Genomic DNA, 18,730 nt, shown 5'->3' on the forward strand with positions numbered 1-18,730 from the left:
ATTTCCTTTTAGGAAGCCCCCTAACCCCAGAGAAGATATGCAACATTAGACTTGTACAGACTGTTTCTCTGATCAGAAGTTGGCACAAATTTGTCATTAGCAGACTGAAATGTGTCAGTCTGATAATAAATACCAATATATGAGTAAATACAGAATTACAGTTGTTCTGTATTAATTTTCCATGTTAAGTGACTAATTTCCATTATTATCTGTCTCACAGTACTGGCTGGATCCTTCAAAGACCCTTGCTGAACATAAAGAATTGATAAACAGTATGTATTTAATTTGAACTTAAAAAACGTATCTGAAAATGAAGTAACAGAGGCAATGTTCCATGCATACAGCCTGTACAACATTTATATTCTGGTCACAGCAGATCGATAGTTCTTGAATAAGTTTACTACTGCAGTTCATAGCTGTATCAAAGTTTTACACATAAATTGAACATACCATAATTTCCCAGTAATTTGTGTGATTATTGTCCAAAGATTTCTCTGTGCTCAAACTTTATTTTAGAATAATAAATGGTGCTATTCTTAACTTCTATAATTAATTTTGTAATAGCTGTGATACCTCTGTCATAGTGGACTGTACCATAACCAACTTAGATGCTTTTTTGCTTCTAAAAGTAAAAGTAGTGCCTCTTACTGATAAGAGTGTCGACTATTACTGTCACTATTCAGATATCACAGATGCAAGATCTGTTATTTTTATTATAATTAAAGAACATAATAAGATTATTTTACTTAAGAATTTGGAGACCTATAAAAAGATGTGGAAGTGCAGCATGCATGGAATAAATGTAGCTGTAAGAGTTTCAGTAATAAGCTAACTGAATATTTCAGGAGAGTAACATTTTTAAAAGGTGAATTAGAAAAGCTTTTCCAAATATTCCTCAATTAAAGTGGAACATAATTAAAGTTGCTCCATAAGATATTTGAAAGTATGGAAGGGATTAGTATTCAGTATTATCAGTTATCACAGGGAATCCCATTTCATGCAGAATTAAATTTTTCAAAAAGTTGCAGTGGAAAAAGTATCTAAAGGTCAAAATCAAGTAGTTAAAAAATCTTGGAGAAATATTAAGTTAGCAATGAAATCTGAAGTTAAGTCTTCAAAATAAGCAAAAACTCCAAGTAGATAGACAAGTTGTGAATAAATATACATAGAACTAGAAAAATAATAATAAAAAATCCTTTTCTTTCTTTTTTCCCCTCATGAGTAATGAGTGTAGATGTACAGATTTGATTTGTGGATGTAAGATTTTTTCTGAAACTTTAAAGTTTAATAAATTATTAATATAGGCTTCTTAGTAGCTGTTCTGTAGTCAACTAGTAATGATTCATAACAACTAACAGTTCATAACAACTAACTTTTGCACCAAATATTTTTTTTCCTTTAGCTGGACCACCATACACTCTGTATTTTGGCATTAAGTTCTATGCAGAGGATCCATGTAAACTTAAAGAAGAAATAACAAGGTATAGTATTCAATAAGAGTATAGTTTGTTGATTTCAGGTTAGTAATCTATTCCAGCCAAGTGCATATTGTTGTGGTGTGGCTGGGTTGTTAGGGTTTTTTTGCTTGAACATCTGAATGTTTTTTCTTGAACATGTATGTGCAGGAACAGAATTGTAACTAGCATCACAGTGGTTGGTACAGACAACTATTTGGAATCTGAAGATGAAAATGCTCTCTGTTTCATCAAAAAACAAAGGGACTTGATGTGCATTTGCGTTTTTGTTGTTTTTTTGTTTTTTTGTTTTTTTTTAATTTAAGGAATGCATTGTCACATCTGCATTTATATTGTGCTGTAATCAAATATGGTTATCAAATATACATATCTTCTTTATTGGCTGTAGCTTAAATTCCAGAACTGTTTTTCAAGAGGATTCCTTACGGTGTTCCTAAAAATATGTGGAGGATATTGAAGAGTTGCATGCTTTTGATTCTTTCAACTAAGCTTGTCCTCTACAAGATATGAGGATGCTCACGCCAATGCATGCGCACACATGCACACAGACACATACACACACAAGCGTGCCTGAACTCTCATGCATAGGGTTTTCTGTTTGCTCTATTTATGAAAGGTCTCAGACATTTTGGTTTAGGTTCAAAAGAAAATTTGAGAATCTGGATAGGTAAGCAGACAAAATTAGTGCACTGACTTGCATTAATAAATGCCAAAATATTTCTTTTGATGTCCTAGGAATGACACATGAGAATTCATTAGAATGCATGCAGGGTTTTTAATTTTCCTTAATCAAAGGTGACAGTTGTTGCAGCACAGGCAGAATATTTTTCTTGTACCAGAGTGAGAAAATTCTTTGTTTCCACACTGGCACAGCAGGAATAGTAGTTTCTGGTATAACAAGATTGAGGCTGGTCTGGTAGAAATAATAAACACTGTGACTTTGCAGGTAAAAGGGCATGAGCTGTCCACAGTGTGATGCCGCTGTACCACGAAAGTTTGATGCAGTTTTCCTGTACTTTTCCAGAAGCACTTTCAACCCTGTTCACAGGGGAAGACAGATGGCCCTGAGAAGGGAGCTTTGGCCACCTAACCTGTTGTGATTGATACCCAGGAGGCAGGGTGGATTTCTGTCTGGGAAATGACAGGGGCTAAATTTTCAAAAACTGTTTCTCTTGCCTTGTGATAAGGTCAATCAGTTATTTGCACTGGTGCTTAGGCATGCGAATCTAGTCAAGAACAATTTTAGTACAATTAGTAAACCGTAGTTCATGTCTGCACATTGTTTGGTCATGCTTTGAACCTTATAAGTTACAGTTGAAGGCATAAGAAAGCAATATGCTTGTATCAACAGTCTTCAACAAATCATATTGAGTACTCAAATGCGCTCAACATTTCTGAACATTTATTCCTGTAGCCTCTTAAACGTTGGAAAGAAGGTATACCTTTTCAGGAAGAAATATAATAATAATAAAACCTCCTTCTGCTTGAGATATTAGAGGCCCTATTTTTCTTTATAATTTTAATTTTCTGCCTAAGTGTGATTTCAGTGATGTGTTAACTGTTTTGTGCTAACCAATATGTTTCTTTGGAGCATGTGTTTGTTATTTTAATGGATATGAAAGTGGAATCTGTTGTTACTAGGTGTTGATGATCTGTGGCGTTACATGATTACAATTTGCAAATAATGAAAACCTGTCAAATTTGTAATTGCTTCACAGCAAAATCTATCTGGCTTGTGGGCAAAAACTAACACGGTGATTCATCTTAACATTTGCTGGATGTGTTTGCTAGAGCAAAGTAGCACTTAGGCACTATTATGTATGCATGACGTACTTGACAGCGCACAAGATGAGAGTGCTTTAGCTACAAGTTTGGACAAAAGGCCTGGTTTTGTGAGGAGTTTAGCAACTTCAGTGGGAATTGAGGTTGTTCACTTCAGGAGTCACTTAAGCATTTACAAGTTGGCTCTGACTGTTTTTTGCAGGGAGGTGGTGTTTCTTGCATTTTCCTATCCTGCTTTATTTTGAGCCTACACTGTGAGGATGCAGAAACACCTGCTACATGGCAGAGACATTTGTAGAATCACCTGGTATGAAGCTCTGCATGGTAGAGATGGAGAGGCACTAACAGGAAGATGGGTGCATATCAGAAATGCAGTTCATGTTAAAAAGGAGATGCTGTGTGCTCCACAGTGTATGTAAAATCACATTTGCCATTATTGTCATTCGTACAGAGAAGATTTGAGATTTGTCAGGGTAGGACTGGCAAGTCTAACCTAGAAGCTGTACTGAGGTATTGCTTAGAGTGAAGAAACACTGAGTGTATGTATGTGCTTTGTGTTGCCTGATGACATTCCCAGAAAATTCTTAGGCGGTACCCTGGTCCGCTAAGGCAGAGAATATTAGCCATTTTTTTAAGTACGAACATTTCTACTATAGCATCAGTCACAGCACAAGTTCTGGGGGTTCATTAACCAGAAAGACAGTGGTATCCTCATTCAGATACTCATCTGGACTGATGAAGTCCATTAAATTTGGTTGGATCTTAAATGATTTGTGGATCAGCTATCATGTAACCTGCAGCTTACAAACTTTGAAATCACTGTAGATGCACTTTGAACTTACAGATCATTCCATGTTGCTTTCATAAGTGACTTGTACTAACACAGAAGAAATTATTTATAGAGTAGCCCAATGGCTCTATGTAGATAAAGTTGAAATAGTGAGTAATGAAGAAGCTGTATGCTTGTATTGATGACCATTTTTTTCTTAAAAAAGTTACCTTCTCAGTATTGTTACCTTTGTAGGAACTTGGTGCAAGAAATTTGCTTAGGATCACATGAAATGCTGCGTAGATCTGTTGTAATAAAACCAGAAAAAATCCAAACAGCACTTAAAAGATTTTCTATAAATGAATAAGGAGAGTTGCAAAACCAAGCAGATCCTTTGTATGATGGCTTGTTTTCCTGTCTTTTCCATCTGTTTTGTTCATATTGTTTCACTGTAAATGGTCTCTGTATATGCTTCATCAAGTGTAGAAGTAGATTATGACTGTGAAAATTACATTTTTACCCCTGCTATCTCCAAGAAGGAGAGTACCCTATGCTATGACAGATACAGTTAGCTGCTGATGGTATGCCCATCCATCTTTTTCATGAGGGTATAGACTCCATCAAATCTGCTTGGTACTCTAGAGTTGATCTCTGGTGTGTGGAGAGGAAACCTGTGAGTAAAAAAGCACCCAATACCCTGTTTTCCCTCATGTTGATCCACTGATCAGATTAAATTTTGGCCCTTTGATAGGTTTCTTATTATTTTTTTCTGATTTCCAGCCCTTTTCCCCACTTCCTGACCACTCTATGAAAGTCAAAAGAGAGAAATTACATTTTTAGAGGGAAAACTAATTGTATTTGCACAACATAAGCAGATGGGAAAACTACAGAGTGCTCCCCTACCTAGATTCTCCCATGAGATTAATCTTAGTTGTTACTTCAAGGTCAGAAGGGGAAAAGTCATTCAGAGAGGAATACAGTTTTTGACTGTCACATAGTTTTGTTACGTGGCATGTCTTCAGTAAACTGGAGTATGCTGAAACATTACTTAGTGAATCAAACTCAATTCTGAAATAATAACTTTGTTTTCTCTCTGTGTTTTAGGTATCAGTTTTTCTTGCAGGTCAAGCAAGATGTTTTACAGGGCCGTTTGCCTTGTCCAATCAACACTGCAGCACAGCTGGGAGCATATGTAATTCAGTGTAAGTTTTTCTGGCCAACTGAGAGCTTATTTCTTTTAATCTTGCATTATGATTAATTTTAAGCAGTGACTGAAGAATTCACTAGCACTTTATGCATTAATTTCAAAACAGAGCAAAACTAATATGGCTGATTTCAGGTAAAGAACTGTAAATAGATTACCATTCTGAACAGATAATATGGAAGTAATATAGAAGTTAGTGTAAGGAAGAAACTGAAAAGTCAATCTGAAGACTCTGCCAAACACTTTTTCCCTTGCTGAAAAATACCTCATCATGTACTTAGGACTTCCTCACTTTCTCTGGATTGCATATAGAGTATGACAAAACCTTCTTCAGAAGGTTTACTGATTTGATGGGCTATTGGCAACCTCCAGCCTACAAAGTCTGTCAAATAAATGATTCTTTCAAAAATTACAGTATGTCAATATGAATGTGCCTGTGCTTGAAGGGAGGATGTGTTTTGACCTGAAGTGAAGAATTCAAATTCTGTCATTTATCTGTACTCACCCATCAGTAGCTAGCTTTTCAGAAGTGGATGTTATATCCTGTATACTTAATAGAATTAGCAATCAATTAGAAAAGAGCTGTCTGTTTACCAGTTAGTTTTTCCTTCACATTACAGCTCAAGCTTTGTATTCAAACACAATTGGTAACCAAAAATCATATGATGTGCCATGCTGGGACACGTATCTGTAATTTGTTCTGTGTTAAATTTAGATTTCTCATAAGTGATGTGTATTAAGCAAATATTTTTATTATTGGTGTTCCAAGTGTGACTCAAAAATACTTAATACAGCATAAAAGATGATCCTCCTTTAATTTCCATCTTAGAATAACATGGCAGAATAACTTGTGTATGAAATGGGAGTAGGGATTATATAGAATTTCATGGTATGTTATATATGTTTCTGAAAAGCTAAAATTTCAGGCAGTTTTTTTGTTTTGTACAATTATTTTTAACTTCATTTTGCCATCTAAGAATTGTGACATGTCATAATGTGAAAATCTGTTTGCAGTGCACATTGCACTTCACTGGCATATGTGCCTTCCCTGAAAAAATACTGCAAGTATGAAGCAGGAATATACCTAATGATGGCAACAGCTTACTCATACTATGAGGAATGAGTAAAAAGAATAAATTCATGTCCTTTAGTCATTTTATAAGGTATTTAGAGTATGGGGAGCTGTTTTTTTGGTATATAATCCTGTGATTCTAATCCTGTGATTGGTATATGTTCCTGTGATTCTAATTTCTGATACTCTATTAGAAAACAATGAGGAAGCTCACATGAGAGAGGGGAGTTAAAGGGCAGCAAAGGTTACATACAGTGGATTAAAGTTAGTCCTGGCACTAGCAGGCATACATTCCCATTGACTACAAAAAGCTTTGTCCTTTTATTTGGGGCCTGCAGTTGTTCAAATTACATAGAGACACCTGAGAAACGTCTGTCAGATTCTGAGACTATGATCCCAAAGCATCAGCACCGAGGTAAACAGCCCTTCCATGGGTCATGTGCCAAGCAATGCTTTTTTTTTCTCCAAACTCAGTTAAGTGTGTTTGTGGGAATTCAGTAATATCTGAGAAGCTCTGCTCCTGTAATGATATCAGTGGTGACTTTCCCAGTGGATCTGGCAGCTGCTGAGATCCAGAGGAGGAGCCAGGGCCACGTCTTCTCCCAGACTCCCCTATGCGTGTCCTGCTCCAGCCACGGGCCCTGCTTTCAACATTCAGGTTGTGCCTGGGTGTCATCTTTGGTCTCTGAACAGATCCTGTGCTTAGCACATGAGTCATTTTCCTCCTTTTGTGGACAAAGACTGCAGACTGTTGCAGTGGTGGTGATGGAAAAATCAGTACCCATGGCACAGTTTACAGAATATACCATTTTTCCTATTGGGATTGCTGGAGTTACTGCTGTTGTAGTAATTCCCATTCTTATTCCTGCTGTGGGAAAGAACCGCATCATTTTTACAGAGGTTTTCTAGAGCAACTTCTCAACATTGCTACTGAGCAGATCGCTGTATTGTTCTAGAAACATCACTAAATTTTGGAAAGAAACAGGAGTTATTAGATGAGTCTTTTTCTTCTTGGCTCTTGAAGCCTCCTTTTGGCTATATTTTTGGCTTAGTGGGCTGTTGTGGTTTAAGCCCAGCCAGCAGCAAAGCACCACGCAGCTGCTCGCTCACTCCTTCCCCCACTGGTGGGATGGGCAGGCGAATCGAGAGAAAAAGGTAGAACCTTGTGGGTTGAGATACGAACAGTTTAACAGGACAACACAAAGAGAGAAGTAGCAATGGTAACAATAATACTACTAAAAGAATATATAAAGCGAGTGATGCACAATGCAGTTGCTCACCATCCAGAACCTGATCCTCAGTCCATACCTGAGCCTGGATCCCTCCTCCCCTAGACCAGCTTCCCCAGTTTACATAGCATCTTCTTGGCTGGTTAGGGTCAGCTGTCCTGGCTCTGCCCCCTCCCAGCTTCTTGTGGACATTAACCCTAACCCAGCTGAACCTAGGACATGGGCATTGAATTTGAAACCTTCCATGAAGCTTTTCTCAGAGAAGCCCTGTCAACGCAAATTTTACTCAGGGTTATTAAAAAATTGAAATACTAACTTTCACAAAGTTTCTCAGATAGATACAATTATAGTTAAGATCAGTAGAAGTGAGTTCTGACCAAGGTGCATATTTATTTTATAATTGCATTGCAACCTGTAAACTGGTATGACTAAGGTATGCAAATTCAAGGTTGTTTCAAATAAAATTGTATTGGCTATTCATTTCGTTATTTTCTTTAAGAAAATTATTTTTAAAAATTCTTTTTGTTTTGAAAGTGAATTTAACTTTCAGGAAATGCATTGGTATTTTATTGAAAAATAAAGTTGTGTGTTTCCTCACAGGAAACGACGTTTACCCCTAGAAGAGCATACCTCTAGGTGTCTCAGGGTATTTGCCTCCATTCGCATTCACATTCTGACACTTATGTTAGGAGTCCCAGCAAAAATATGGATCAGTTCTGTCTGTAATATTACAGCTTACTGTGAAGGCATAGATTTTCCAAAAACTAGACTCTTCTTCTACGCTTGTTTTACATACTCTGCCAAATACTATATGTCATCAAATATCAATTTTGCTGACTTGGACCAAATTAGATCTAGTCCTGTAGAAATGGTAGATTTCCTGTCAAAACCCCTAGGTCTTTGAACCTTAAATTTCTCTTTTAAAATGACTGAAGACATTTTTTCTTAATTTTATGTGCACTAGTATGAATGGTTCTGTACTGCCTTTGGGTTCTTTAACTGACTGCATGGTAAGTTGACAGTCAGTTGGAAAGAGGTGTCTTGGCACCAATAGGTGAATTATATAACATATTTTTTGGTTAAGAAAATGTTGAAAATAGGTGACCTTTCTTTTCTTCTTGTGCCCTCTAGCTGAGTTGGGGGACTATGACCCGTATAAGCATACTGCAGGTTACGTCTCAGAGTACCGCTTTGTTCCAGACCAGAAGGAAGAGCTGGAGGATGCCATAGAGCGGATACACAAAACTCTGATGTAAGAATTCAGTACTGTTGGGAACTTAACAGGTAACATCAGTTTCGGAGATGCCTGGTAGGTGGGGAAGAGAACAGGTTGTGGTGCAGAGTGGAGGTCTTTAGACTCGAGGAAAGAATGCGGGTAATCCAGTTATGTCCCTCAGAAACAGAAAACATTTTATGTAATTGGAGTTGTTCTTTCAGGAACTGAGTAGGACAACAACTGGAAATACAATGTCAGGCCTAGGTAGGAGTGTTTCAGAACTAGCAGTTTTAATAGTGCTCCCGTTTCCTCTTAGCTTAGTAGATAAGAAGAATTAAATAAAAGTCTGTGAGTTCAGTTCCCTGATTGAGGGTAGATTTCCTACGTCATTTTGGACAAATTGCTTATTATGCCCATGCCTCAGTCTACTGTCTGTAAAATGGGGATAATAACATTTCTTTCTTCGTACTGCTCTGTGTATTCAAATAAACTGTTAGGCCAAAACCACTTTTAATCTAATAATGTGTGGCACTTGGTACAATGCAGCCTCTATTTTCTTGCCAGATCCTTGACTGGGGTAATGAAGGAGTGCTTGTATCAACCTGCATGAATCTTTGTGGGAGCAGCTCACATTGCAGGAGGTACCAGGAAGGCAGTTTGTATGGCTATGGTTTAAGTGATAATCTCAGTTGCAACATTTGTGTGAATTAAAGACACAGTTTGTTTTTACAAGCATAAAGTCCTTTCATTTTATTAACCAACATATCTTACATAAAACATACTGGTAGTGGTTAGCATGAAGGATTGCACTGTAAGGAAGAGCGTATGGTTTGTAAGAAGAAAAGCAGCACCTAGAAACAGAGTCATCAGGCAGTGCTGAATAACAAAAGGCATTCAAAGTGCTGGTTTCTGGACAAAACCCAAACAAATTCCAGAATTCTGTGTGTGACCTTAAAGCAGGGGGAGCACAGGGTATCTGGTGGGTCTTGAAATAATTTTGGTTTAAACTGAATAAGGCACCGACAGAAGTTCACAGTCATTGAAACTGTACCTCATAACATTTTTTAATGTATGAGAAGGAGCCGAGAAGGCAGGAATAAGCTAGAGTTATGGTACTTGGCAGGGTCAATGTTGAAGAGATTGCAGAAAGAATGTATTAGGCGTACTGCAGTCAGGACAAAGGAGAACTGCAGAGATCTGAAATATGTCTGTCAACAGACCTGGATGATTCATGCAATCCCAATTTAGCCGTCATAAAAACGTTGGAAAAAACAGATTAATTTTTATAATAGAGACTGCAAAACTTAAATTTTCCATCTTCCAGTTACTGGAATAATAATCACCTTGGACACAAAACATGTGAGTTGTATTGTTATTGATAATCTCTGCCTGATGGTGGATGCCAAGATGCTGCTTTGGGAGTTGACTGATTTTCTGTCAGACTGCAATTTGTGCATACAATGCCTTCACTTGATTACTTGTCAATGGAGTGGGAAGAAAAACTGCAATAAGGACAACCAGGAGATGGACTGGAGTGCGCAACAGATGGGCAAAGCAACATAAGAACTGGTAACATCTTGCCCCCTGGGTTGTGTCAGTGCTTGAAAGATGGAACAACAGCAGGAACAGAGAGAGGAAAAACATCAATCTCACAGGGAAGCTAGAGCAAACAACGTAATTTCCACTAGAGAAGGCAGAGCCAGAAAGTGATCCTATGTGAATATAGCTTAAATAGTAGATCCATTTGCAGCAGCTGTGTAAGTAGCCTTCTTAAAGAGGTTTAACTCTACACTAGAGTCTCTAGGTGTACAAAAAATATATAAAAAAATGACCAGCAATTCAGAGTCACTTTTTGTCCCACTTACTCATTTTTAGAAATAGCTTTCTATGTATGAAATACTTGCAGTGAGATTAGTTTTAGACTGAAGTACTCTTGGTGTATGAGTAACTGAGGCCAAACCACCAGTCACTGTGTGAAGGCACTGCAAGTCAGAGATATTTGGCTTCCCAACTTGCTGTTCCAAATATTAGACCACAGTGCCTTCAAAAATGCAAAATGTGAAATTGGTTTTGAAAATAAAACATATGCCAGAAATTCAACTATACATAAAGCCAACATAAACAATTACTTGCTTATCTCCAAGTTCATGTTCCTGGTAAGTGTAAAGAAGCTTGTTCTAACAAATCCAAGTTAGGTGCAATTGTGATATAACCATTTATTAAGATGAGAACAGTAAGGAACATTTTATGAGTATGTTCATCATATCCTTTCTCAAAGTAACGCAGAGATAATCAGAGCTAGCCATCTTGTATGTAGATCAAGATTTCTTGATTCTCTTGCTATAATGAAGCCAGAGTCTGGATAAAGGTGGAATAATTTCTTGCCCGTAGCTTTGCATGTTAGTGTTATTTGTTCCTTGTTTAATGATAATAGGCGTTAACTGAGAGACATGGCTGTTCTCTTTGAAAAGTTCTGTATTTGGAGTCTGTGACAGTTGCCACATTGACCTGAGCTTTCTCTTTTAGAGAAGAGAGTCTGTTTTTCAATAATTATTTCAGTGCGGTTGCCTGACTGCCTTATAATAATTGATTCATTATGGAGAACCTTACTACAAGTTATTTTGTGAAGTAAAAAAGTACTGTTTTTTTCAGTTTCTGAGGTTGGAAACTGAGTCACAGAGTTTGTTTGGTTCAACATCACAGAGGTTGTGTTTGAGAAATGAAACTTGAGATGAATTGCTAAGTATCAGGCCACCGGTACTAACCAACCTTCATTCCTCTCTCAAGTTTCTGGAGTCATTAGTGTAGTAAATCAGATTAAGAGTCATTTTCCTCCGAAAGTGTATAACCTTGAACATCAAATTTAGAAACCAGGGGAACAGTGGTTGGGAAGAGGAGCGTTAACTGTCTTAACACTGTCTCTAGTGTTTTTATAAGCTTATTGATCTAGAGCTCTGATACTGTTTTGCTGCTTGGCTGAAGTTAGGTGTCAGGGATTTAGCAGCATCAGAAGAGTGAAACTAAGGTGTATCCATTGCTAGTTCAGCCTGACTGTCATCATCAGTACTGTCAGCACTGACTTCTGCACAAGTGACAGCGATCTCTTCGTTTAAGAAATTTGAAGCTAAAATGGCTGCGGGTATATTTCAAATTACCTCATCTACCAGAGACATTTTAGGGAGACATTTGTGACACAGTTTGGAAGAACTTTATCCTTACTGGAGTCCAGCATGGAAGCGTGGAGTTTTTTTACAAGACAGCTGTGGCACTGCATGTATCTTGCTTCTTCTAGTTATGTCCAGATAACTGGTTTTGGTTTCAGGTTATCTCTCAGTTTTTTATAAAACAGAGTGGCTATTCAGGGATTCACTCAGGATGCAATTTTGTGAGCAAGTTTCTAAATCAAGTAAGATGAGGGAAGTCAGAGGTGGGGAGGGGGGTTCTGACTGCATCAAGTCTCAGCAGCCTGCCTACTGTGATTGTTTTCCTATCTGTAAACCAGCATGACACTCCCAAGGTCAGGTGTCAGGGTGAGATGACCTTATGTTGTCATGCATATCTGGAGGAACACACAGCGCCCTCAGGTCTTTCATGGGAGGAAGCAGACACTCGTGGTACTGGAGGAGGGGTATGATCCCTCAGTGCAAACGGGAGAGCTTGTGTTGGCCCTCTGACATTGCCTGTTCCAGGCTGCAGCAGATCTGGGACTGATACTTGGCAAGTCAGCGGTTAGCATATGTTGAATCAATATTGCATGCTGTCAGTAGGGTATAAGTAGAGTTTAAGTGCCCCTGGTAGGTAGCTTTGAGAGTAACTTTTAAGATTGTTTTGGTCCATCAGTGACACTCAGGTGATCTTTGTCCATCTAAATGAGTAGAGCATGTCACCTGCATAGCTGTTGCATTGCTTGCTCGGTCGCTACCAACTGCAAAGCCTGTTTTAGTTTTGGGATGTAGTGTCAGGCTGTATGATGCTGAGGAGAATCTGTGTTTTCATACACAGTAAAAATTAAACACCCTTTGTAATGGTGGGAATTGTTTCAATCCCTGACATTCCCCTCTTTCCTTCACATTGTCTTCTCCATCTGCATTTGGGAGGACTTCTTCCTCCAGCTTCCATCTGCTTCCTTCAGAAGCTCCAGCTCACATCTTTACTTCCTTTAATATTTTTGCAAATACACTTTCTTATAAATTACATATTATTATGAAAATATTTATACACATTCACACACTTAATTGACATTTGAGCCTTTTGGTACTTTCAGAGACAGGTGAGAATAGTAGGGTGAGTACACCAGCATTTTTCCAAGTACGGTCAGTAAGGAAACACTAATAGTGGTGTTTAAGTTGGTGTTGGATTCTAGCACTGATTCAGTAATGGGGTAATCCACTTTGCACAGGGCTGATATTTAGCCTGCCTGTGAACTCAGTAAGAGAGTACTGCTCCAGTGAATATTTTGCTTACATTTTTGAGAGCTGCCAAGAAGATTTAAAAAGCTGTGGAGTAAATTTTTGTAGCAGAAGTAGATAAAACACGTCAGATATGACAAGGCTGACATGCTGAATATCCAGTGTTCTGCATATTCTGAATACAGAGATGAATCATGGGTCTACTGGGAAATCCAGCTCTTGAAGAAAGGGATTTTTTTCTCTTACAAGCTTCATGTCTGCTGCTTTTCCAGGAGTCCTTGGAGAGAAGGGCTAACACCTGAAACAGTATTACTGCTGGTACATGGATAAGATGGCCTGAAGCAGCCCATCTCCCAGATGCAATGAAGGCATTTTAAATACCTATACTATTGCATTCATGCTAGCACTGCTGTTTCATCCCTTTCACATTGGACGTGTTTTTCACTTTGACGGACATAACACGAAGTTGGGAAAACCAGGAAAGTAGCTGCTAGGCTGGAGAGAATGGGGAGACAAGAAACAAGAGTATGCATATTGCAGGACTTTTCCAGGTCCTGAGTCAAAAAGTTGAGCTCTGCTTCACACCTTGAATTTGGAAGGTAGCAAATGCAGTGAAGTATTTCCCCAGGAGAGCACAGGGCGAAGCAGGAGATGCATCTTTTTGAGTTGATATTCTCACAAGATGTGCTGTACTTTCCCAGTAACAGTCCAGCAGCTTTCACAGAAGAAATGAAAAAGGAGTGAAGATGAAAGTGCAGCTTCAGTTATTTCAGGCTTGCAACAGAGTGTGTTGGTTTTGTATCAATGGCAGTTATTAAGGGAAGAAAAAATTAAATTCTGAGGATAAGTCTGTTGAAGGCTTTGAATTCATTCCTTCTTTTTGAAAATAAAACCTTCATCAGTGATGTCAAATATGTTCCTAGTACTTAGGGTTTCTTTCCCCACCGGTTTTCCCCTATTGTTTCCTGCCAGCATGCAGATGATGGTAGTTTTAAATTGATTAATTGATATTTGCAGATAGGAAGGCAAGCTGGGTCTTTGAAACTGTTAATCTCATGAGACAGACTCCAAACTTTGTTTTCACAGTAGCAGATTTGGGTATTACCAGTTGGTGTGACTTCCTGTAGGCAAGATTTTGTGAAGAAAGGAGTACTTTATCTGAAGTCAGGAACCCTGGTTTCAGAAATCCTTTGTAGCTTCAGCACTACTATGGGGAAATAGTACCCCAGTCAATCATTCCATTCCTGCTTTATTAATAATCATGTAGTTATTAGAAAAAAGTTATTTTGCATGTTCCAGACTAAAAATGGAATGTCTGAAGTGTGTTGGTGACAGCAGGGAAAAAATTAGCCACTGTGGTCAGTATACATTGTATATACGATAGCATATATCTGTGGTGAGATCTTACAGCAGAGAGTTTAGTAAAAGTTTATGCCTACTGTCCAGTCTCACTTGGACTGAGCAGAAGTACAGTGCTGAAAGGATGACAGTCTAAACAAATCATAGGAAGGGTTACATATCTGCCCAGCAAAGTGTATTTATTAATATGAAATATTTTAAGATGTTGACTGGAAGTGCAAAGTTCTTACGCAGTTTTGTTTACAGGGGTCAAGTTCCTGCTGAGGCAGAAGTGAACTATTTAGGGGTGGCCAAATCCCTGGAAATGTATGGAGTGGACCTTCATCCTGTTTACGTAAGTATTGTTTGAATATTTTAAACTTGGTAACAATGAAAAAAAACTAGTGTACTATATGTGGGGGAGAGTATTTGTATAGTTTAGTTGCCACAGAATGACTCGAAAGGAAACACTGTACTGAGAGGAAGGCATATTTACAGACGGAGGGGATTCAGTCATTCTCATACATACAGAAGCCTAATGGTTTTCAAATTAAAGACTATGATTATATTACACTTATGAAAGACTATCAGTTATACAATGGAAAAAACAATTCAGATAAATAAGAAGTAATTAGTGCAAGTATCAGGAGACATAAGAGAGGTTTATAACCTTTGTCTTCAACACAGGAATTTGCACATTACTCTCGTATAAAGAAGAGTAAATGTGTCCTGAAACTTTTTCAATACCATTGCAAAAACTAGGGTGGAGTAGCAGCAGCATGTCTGGCTTTTTTTAATACTTGTAGAGGTTTTGCTTAAGATCCGGAGTACGTTTCCAGCTTTTCCTCAGCTGTATCAGGCAGCATTGCAAGTTGTCTGTGTTGCCTCAGAAAAACCCTCCACTTTTGTCAAACAGCGTGTAAGTCGGGATTGGATCCAAGTCATCACCTGGAGGCTATGTGCTCCTGGTTGAAACATCATTCTATCTTGTTTGAATAATTGCGCTTGTGGCAGGCTTTTCTGAATAAATGAAAACCAGAAGTTCAAATGGGGAGTTGTAACGTAGATGGTTTGCTGTGTTAGATGTCAGTTCTTTGTAAAATTACTTGAAAGAAAATACAGAAATCAAGATGCTACCAGGAGATTAAGTATGTATTTCCTGCTGAAAATTGTGTAGCCCACAATATGAAGTATTTTTTAATGCACGGTGTGGGTTAATTGTATTCATATCCCATGCTCTGTGCCCATCCCACCCATAGAAGGCTGGGGTAGTTACTGGAACAAGATTCAACATGATCCAACGAGATTGTGTTAAATTAGTAAAGCCTGGAAATTTTTTTTTCTCATAGCTTGCCTTTGCTATGCAGTGAGATCCCTACCAGGGTAATGAAGGGTGAATTGTAATATGCCCAAGTCTAACCCATGAATGTCATCGTTTCTATTTGTATTACAACAGCAACAGAAGCCCTCATTTGAGTCTGAAGCTGCACACCTGAGGTGATGTAGTTCTTCTCCTCGCTTGTTCATATTAAAAGTAAAGTTGCCTGTAGCAGTCAGTCCACTGAGGAGCACAGGCAGAGCTTGCCAGGTGTGCTTGAGCATTCTCACATCAGTAGTCACACAGAAAGACGCTTTCTACAGTCAGTCCGTCTCACAGTTGATATTTTTTGCAGTTCATGCTCTGCTAGTTTAGAGCTTGCAGGGCTCTTCCTCGTTGCCTGAAGTAGGCAGATGAATGAGCTTTTGCAGCTGACTTTCTTTCAACTTCATGCATTAGGATCTGCAGTCATTCAAGTGTACAACACATCTGATTTTGATGACTGATGATAAACTGGGGAGGCGAGGGCCACCTGCCACTCAGCACCAGGGCTGCTCAGCACCGTGTTCTCTCCAGACGCAGTTTGTGATTTGGATGCTGACCTCAGGAACAGTTTCCTTTGGAGGAGATGATTTGCGTGGCTGTTCTTTGCATGTCCCTAGCCGTTCTGAACAAAAAATGCTGTGAATCTCTCAAAGGAGCTACTTCACTTGGTATCAGTACGCAGGTGATACTATTTTAGGAGGGAGTAAAATAGGCCATAAACCCACTATTTACCTTCAGCTGAAAGTTGGGATGTCTGTTGCATTCATGTCTGAATAAAGACTTTAGTTCCTGAGTTTTGGCCACTTGCCAAGTAACCGAAAGTGATTCCTTAAAAAATAAATTATTTTTGTATTTCACCATGACATGTGGAATCTCCCGTTCTTTCCCTCACTGCCATTCCTTCTTGCCTCTTTGCCTCTGCCTACAAGTTCTAGGATAGAAATTTTTGTCAGTATATGTACTGCTTTCCCGTGTGTACAGAGTGAAACAGTATGTTCAAGTCAGTCAATCTGACTTCCACAGTAGACCTCACCGCTACAGTGGTACAACTTGCAAATGTATGAATAACATATGTTTTTATTTTCTAGGGTGAAAACAAATCTGAATATTTTTTAGGATTAACACCCATAGGAGTTGTTGTCTATAAGAATAAGAAACAAGTAGGAAAATATTTCTGGTATGTATAATTCAAGTGTGCAGTCTGTGCTAAAACAATAAGAGTGTTGCATGGAAATGTATGCTTTGTGATATCTATTTGGAAGGTTGATTGTATTAAAAAAAAAAGTATACTTGGAATTCCTAATCTTTGTGTGAATTACACAAATTTTTCATTCCTTGATAATCCAAGTATTAAAAAACAATTCACCTTTACCATACTCGTGCTGAAATATTTAAATACTGCTTATTTTCTGTTGATATCTGGTGCATACCTGAAAAAAAAAATCTACATGTGAATTTCTTTTTGTCTTTGTATGTAAATATGTAGAACTTTATATTTTGTTATGTATGAAATTAAAGGCTCATGAAGTTATGTCTTTTTTTCCAATGTTACAGGCCTAGAATTACAAAAGTTCACTTCAAGGAAACACAGTTTGAACTTAGAGTCCTGGGAAAAGATGTAAGTTTTTATTTAAGTCTGAAAGGAAAAAAAAAAAAAGAGTATTCGCAGGTCTAATGAAGTGGAAATTTTGTGTCTCCATCAAAATATGATTTATTTTATTGAAATTTAGTGCAAGAAACCATCAAAGTGAATTTAATTTTATTGATGGTTACTGCAAGAAACTTACCCTGTCCTCAAATGTATTATGTTCCTGAAGATGCTTGCAGTTTTGTTAAAGAAAGAGGAGGAAGAAAGATTTTCTGTCCACGTTTTGCAGGCAAAGGGAGAGAACTTCAGCAGAACAGCACTGAAGTAGGAATTTTATAACAAATCTTTTTATTCTGCTCTGTAAAGTAGACTACTTCTGCAATGCCTTGTTTATGTTGTTACATACTGCTTTTAAAGCAGGCTAAATCTACAAGGAAAGTTAATATTAAGCAAAATGTGGATGGTGAAAAAAATCACAAAGCTGTTAAGCAGAAGTAATTTTGTAGCTTGGAAACAGAAACATCCACTTAATACAGCTCAAAACTCATTTGTCAGTGATTAACTTCATTGTGCTATTAGACCATTTGAGAGAAAACAATGTTGGTTCCAGTGGAACAAGGATAGCAAGTTGATAGCAAGGGAAGAGGTTTTAAGATAGAGTCAGTGGAAAAAACAGAAAGATATTAATCACCGGTGAAGCATGTAGGGCAGAAGGAGGAGGAGGAGAGTGTTGTGGATGTAGGGAAAATTACTAAGTGTAGTAGAACAAATAGTTGCAGTCAGGCTGTGATTTTTGGTATCTGGTTGAGTTATTAGTTTAGTTTGCTGAGTTATTTTCTGAAAATACTCTGTAAGTCTCTTTGGAATATCAGGACTGAAAGTTCATAGTTTTGAAGAAGTATTAACCTGCTGGCAGTATGCCCCTATAGTGATTAGCTATGCACCTTCATTCATCTGTGTAGTGGTTGTTAGTCTTGTCCATGATTTTTTCATGTGGCTGTTTGGCACATTCAGTACTTCATGGGAAATGTAAGTGTACCCCTGACTGGTTGTCTTGCTTCTGCCGTGTACAGCATTTCTTGTGCCTCTGCAAATGAATTGGCAAGTTTTGCTTTTATTAGTCCCAGGTGGTTTGTTTCTATTTCGTGTTTAGATCTATGTCAAGTTTATTTCTGATGGCGTGTTTGTTGAAATCAGAGAGTTGTTTGAAGACTGGGGAAAGGTTGGGAAAACTTTTCTTAATGTTTCATGTGAAGGGTGAATGCCTGTTCATGTATAAACAAGT

The 18,730-nt window shown here is 38.0% G+C and overlaps 1 protein-coding gene across 6 annotated transcripts in view; it reads left to right on the forward strand.

Annotated features, from left to right (window-relative positions):
- Positions 1-18,730, forward strand: part of EPB41L4A (erythrocyte membrane protein band 4.1 like 4A) — a 138,728-nt gene that overhangs the window by 63,779 nt on the left and 56,219 nt on the right. For all 6 annotated transcript variants that reach the window (XM_042787991.1, XM_042787993.1, XM_042787994.1 and 3 more), the window contains 7 exons: positions 221-272; positions 1,403-1,481; positions 5,131-5,228; positions 8,663-8,783; positions 14,762-14,849; positions 16,946-17,034; positions 17,412-17,475. In XM_042787991.1, the coding sequence (XP_042643925.1) occupies positions 221-272; positions 1,403-1,481; positions 5,131-5,228; positions 8,663-8,783; positions 14,762-14,849; positions 16,946-17,034; positions 17,412-17,475 (591 nt within the window). The remainder of the gene's footprint in view (positions 1-220; positions 273-1,402; positions 1,482-5,130; positions 5,229-8,662; positions 8,784-14,761; positions 14,850-16,945; positions 17,035-17,411; positions 17,476-18,730) is intronic.

This window comes from Tyto alba, unplaced genomic scaffold (genome assembly GCF_018691265.1).
Source record: "Tyto alba isolate M040663 unplaced genomic scaffold, T.alba_DEE_v4.0 Super-Scaffold_13, whole genome shotgun sequence".
Lineage (NCBI taxonomy): Eukaryota > Metazoa > Chordata > Aves > Strigiformes > Tytonidae > Tyto > Tyto alba.